We start from the raw sequence: 4,434 nt of genomic DNA on the forward strand, positions 1-4,434 counted from the left end.
CAAATAAGTTTGATACAAATTTAGTTGAGTGATTTTATGAAGTATTTGTGGAAGTAACGGTGAGTTAAGTTTGATAAATGTGTTTTATCAATTTGCACGAAATACCATAAACAAATACTGAAGTAAAGTGCAAAAATAAATGGGATAAGAGTTTGTTTATGGAAATTCGAAGGGAATCCCTTCTACATCTTCCTTCTTCCAAGAGTGTGAAGGTATCACTAGAATACACTGAGATACGACCATATGACGATTAACAATCTAGAAGACTGTACAGGATATCTAGGTCATACAACAGAACGATTTACATAGACAGAGCTGGTTATGTGAGGCCCGGGGCCGAAGAGAGCGGGGGGTGATCGCCGGTGCCATCAGTTGCACGGACAATGAGCGGCTCTTGGCAGGCTTCTAGGTGGAGGGAACATGAATGAACCGATCCACACGGGAATGAGAGGGATTCCGAGACTGTTCAATGTAATGGACTGTACAGTTGAAGAGGGCTTAAAAGATTTGATTGGTACTACTCATATCACGAATGTGCATCTTCTTTTCGGTAAATCACATAAGAACTCCAAAGTTAAGCGTGCTTGACTTGGGGCAATTTTGGGATGGTGACCTCCTGGGAAGTTTCTTAGGGTGCGTGTGAGTGAGGACATAAGCACGCTGGAAAAACCCGTCTTTGTACAGTGAGGACAGTTGTCGAATCTGGGGCGTTACAGTTTATAAGATTGACGTCCAGAACACTCAGAATGACGATTTATGCAAGCTAAAACTATGCTCCCAAATCACATAAAACGAAGGTTATGAGTGATCAAATACATCTAGGGCCGTGCGTATTCAGATTCAGGTGAGTCCAATGACTCAGGTATATTTTTTTGGGGCCCAAAATTTTTTTAAAAAAATTATTATATATATAAGGAAAAAACCGTTTTTTTATAAATATTAAAATATAAAGAATCAATAAAAATATCAAATAATAGCTTGTAAAATTGCTTATCCCAAACTCGGCGAGAAAGAGAGAAACATTGGCAAAGGTGATATCTATCCTTCTTCTCCATCTTCGACTCGAGCATCAGTTTCCCACCCTTGTAAGTGTATCAATGTTATGTACAGTAATAATTTTTATTATAATGCTTTCCTCCCAAATCTTGCTACTTGAATAATTTGATTTCTATTAATATATTGGATTTAGGTTTGTAGTTTTATGATTTAAATGGAATTTCTTTACAAGTTGAGTTTTATTTCGCATGATTTTCGGGTTTTGTTTGACATGTGTAGAAGATAGCCTTGCATCCAAAATATTCCATGATTTCTTGAGGCAATTCACGAGTAGCTATCATCAAGTTTGTCAAGTTGATTAGGCAGTTAATTGGACTAAAGAGGGACCCTGTATCGGAAGGACAGACGTAAACCGGGTAGGTTAAGCGCGATCCGACTTTAAAGTACGAAGATGAAATATTCAAGTTTGACAATCTTCTCATCCAGCGATTCCCTGGATATTGGAGTTTGATGTATCCTAAGACGTAGTCGATGTTTTGCACGACGAAATCTCCATAGTAAGGAAGATTTAGAAAAATCGTGTTTATGGGAATATTGCAAGTTAGTTTGATATATGTGCAATCATTCGTTGGAGTAAGGTTTTGTAGTATAAAAGGATATCTTATGGCTATTGAGCTGTTGCCACAGAGAGAAATTGGGCAAGATTTCCCACATGAACAATAAGAGAGAAATAGAAGAAAACAAGTAAGACAAGTTTAAAATTTAGTTCCATGTCAAAAATAGTGGAACCTCAACATACTTGTGCTTACCTTTATACTCCAGGAACAAGTTAAAAAACAACTGTAAGATGCTCGAAGCATCCAAGGTTAATAAAAATTGTATAAAAAGAAACATGTAGGATGAAAGAAAATGACCTTTCTGTAAATCTAGATTTATTATGGTAATGACAAATGATGATCTTATATGTTATGAATTTCACATGTTGAATAATTGAATGTCAATTAAATATATAAAATCTTGATCTGATATGATTTAATAACCAGCCGATTAGTTTACTCATCAAAACAAAAATATTCACTGTTGTCTTTAAACATAGACCTGTTCCTATTGTTCATTGAATTATTTTTTTTGAATTTTTAGGTTAATCATGCCTCTTAAGTACATGTCTGGGTTTCAAAAAAGAAAAAGAAAGCTAAAGATTGAAAAAATGATTCAAAGTCAAGCTGGAGATATCAACAAGTACTTTGTTTCAAACAAAAACAAAGTAACAGAGGTTGAAAACACGGTTGATAATTCAATTAGCAGAGAACAAGATAATGAGTTGGATGAGAATGAGATTGATACTAAAAAATTTCTTGAGTCTGTCGATGTGGATGCATTCAATGATCATGAGAAAGATGAAGAGTTTGTTCAATATGAGAAATTGAATCAGGAAACTTGGTCTGATGATCCAGCAAAGTGGGACAACATTGATCAAAAAATTAGAAACTTTTTAGTAGAAAGAGGTCCGAACAGAGATGTCATAAATGTGTTTCCTAAAGATAGCGCTAACAGGCATTTCAATGTGTCAAATTATAAGAGAATTTTGCCAAACGGGGAGGAAAGTGATCGAAGATGGCTATTATATTCAGTTTCTTGTAACTAGATTTTTTTGTTTTGATGTAAGTTATTCAAGAAGCAAGTAACCAAGACTGGATATGGTAAGTTAGCTAATGAAGGATACAATGATTGGCATAATTTGAGTCGATGTCTTGCAAATCATGAAGCGAGTAAGAAGCATATGGAGTGTATAACGAATTGGCTTGAATTGGAAAGAAGATTGAAGACAAATAAAGTGATTGATGCAGGAGTACAAGTACAAATTAATAAAGAGAGAGTATTGGAAACAAGTGTTACAGAGGATAATCGCAGTAGTTCAACGATTGGCGTAAAATAACTTAGCATTTCGAGGAAGTTGTGAAAAACTTTATGTTGAAAACGATGGTTTGTTTCTACAAATGATTGAAATGATTGCAAAGTTTAATCCAGTAATGAAAGAGCACCTCCGGCGGATTAAATACCATGAGACTTATACTACATATCTTGGTTGCAGAATTCAAAATGGGTGGATACAGATGTTGGCAAGCGAGGTAAGAAAAACAATACTTGCAAAGGTAACACAAGCAAAATATTTTTCAATCATATTAGATTGTACTCCTGATATCAGTCACGAAGAGCAAATGTCCATTGTCATATGATATTTAAATGATTCAAAAAGTTTCACAAAAGTCGAAGAATATTGGGTGCAATTTTTAGATGTTGATGATATTTTGGGACTTTGGCTTTTTATGCATCTTAAAAATGCTTTAGTCAATCTTGAGTTTGATATTGATGATATTAGAGGTCAAGGATATGTTAATGGATCTAATATGAAAGGTAGGCATAAAAGTGTACAAAAAAGGTTACTTGATGAATCCCAGAGCTTTTTATACTCCTTGTGGTTGTCATAGTCTCAATTTAGCTTTGTGTGATATGGCGAATTGTTGTCCTAAGGCTGTCATTTTTTGGAGTAATACAACAAATCTATACATTGTTCTCCTCTTCTAACAAGCGGTGGAAGATTTTCAAAGATCACGTGAAGGGTTCGACAGTTAAGCCATTGTCACAAACACGATGGAAAGTCATGTTGAGAATGTTAAAACTATAAAGGAGCAAATTGCACAAATAAGAGATGCTTTGTATGACTTGGCAAATGATAGTGAAGATCACAAAACGAAGAGTGAAGCTGAGTCCTTAGCGTTATATGAACTTGAGAATTTTGAATTCTTGCTTGGTGTGGTAATTTGGTACAAGTTGTTGCATGCTATCAACACTGTGAGCAAATTTCTTCAATCTGAAAATATGGATATTGATGTTGCTATCAAACTTTTACAAAGAATTGTTTTATTTCTTGAAGAATTTAGAGAAGATGGTTACGATAAGGCCAAGGTTGAAGCTAAAGAAATGGCACGTGAGATGGGCATTGAAGCTGTATTTCGAGAGAAACGTGTTATTCGAAGAAAGAAACAATTTGGTGAAAGTAACAGAGAAGAAGTGATACAGTCAGCTACAGAATCTTTTCGAATTAACTACTTTCTCTTTATAATCGATCAAGCTCGTTCTTCTATGAAAGCTCGATTTGAAAAGTTTCAAAAATATGAAGAAACATTTGGTTTTTTGTTCAATCTAGAGAGGTTATAACGTGCAGACGATGAAAGCTTGTTGAGGTCTTGCAAGAATCTTGAAAATTCTTTGACTCATAAGGGTTGTTATAATATTAATAAGGATGATCTATTTTCGGAGTTGACATTCTTGATGTGCTCATTACCAAGAGAAGCAAAAGCGGCCATTGATGTAGTGAATTACTTGAAGAAAATGGATGTGTGCTTACCAAATGCTCATATTGCTTATAAAATCTAG

At 34.8% G+C, this 4,434-nt stretch overlaps 1 protein-coding gene across 1 annotated transcript; it reads left to right on the top strand.

Moving 5' to 3' along the window:
* Positions 1 to 3,648: 3,648 nt before the first annotated feature.
* LOC140811259 (uncharacterized) lies at positions 3,649 to 4,434 on the top strand. The gene is made up of 2 exons (XM_073169127.1): positions 3,649 to 4,132; positions 4,223 to 4,434. The coding sequence occupies exons 1-2, from the start codon at positions 3,649 to 3,651 to the stop codon at positions 4,432 to 4,434; spliced, it is 696 nt and encodes a 231-aa protein (XP_073025228.1).

This window comes from Primulina eburnea, chromosome 14, assembly GCF_022965805.1.
Source record: "Primulina eburnea isolate SZY01 chromosome 14, ASM2296580v1, whole genome shotgun sequence".
NCBI lineage: Eukaryota > Viridiplantae > Streptophyta > Magnoliopsida > Lamiales > Gesneriaceae > Primulina > Primulina eburnea.

Excerpts from the sequence above, each read along its gene's own strand:
- LOC140811259 (XM_073169127.1), top strand. The coding sequence starts at position 3,649 with ATGGAAAGTCATGTTGAGAATGTTAAAACTATAAAGGAGCAAATTGCA. Across the intron at positions 4,133-4,222 it reads CTTTATAATCGATCAAGCTC|ACGATGAAAGCTTGTTGAGG; the intron begins GTTCTTCTATGA and ends TATAACGTGCAG.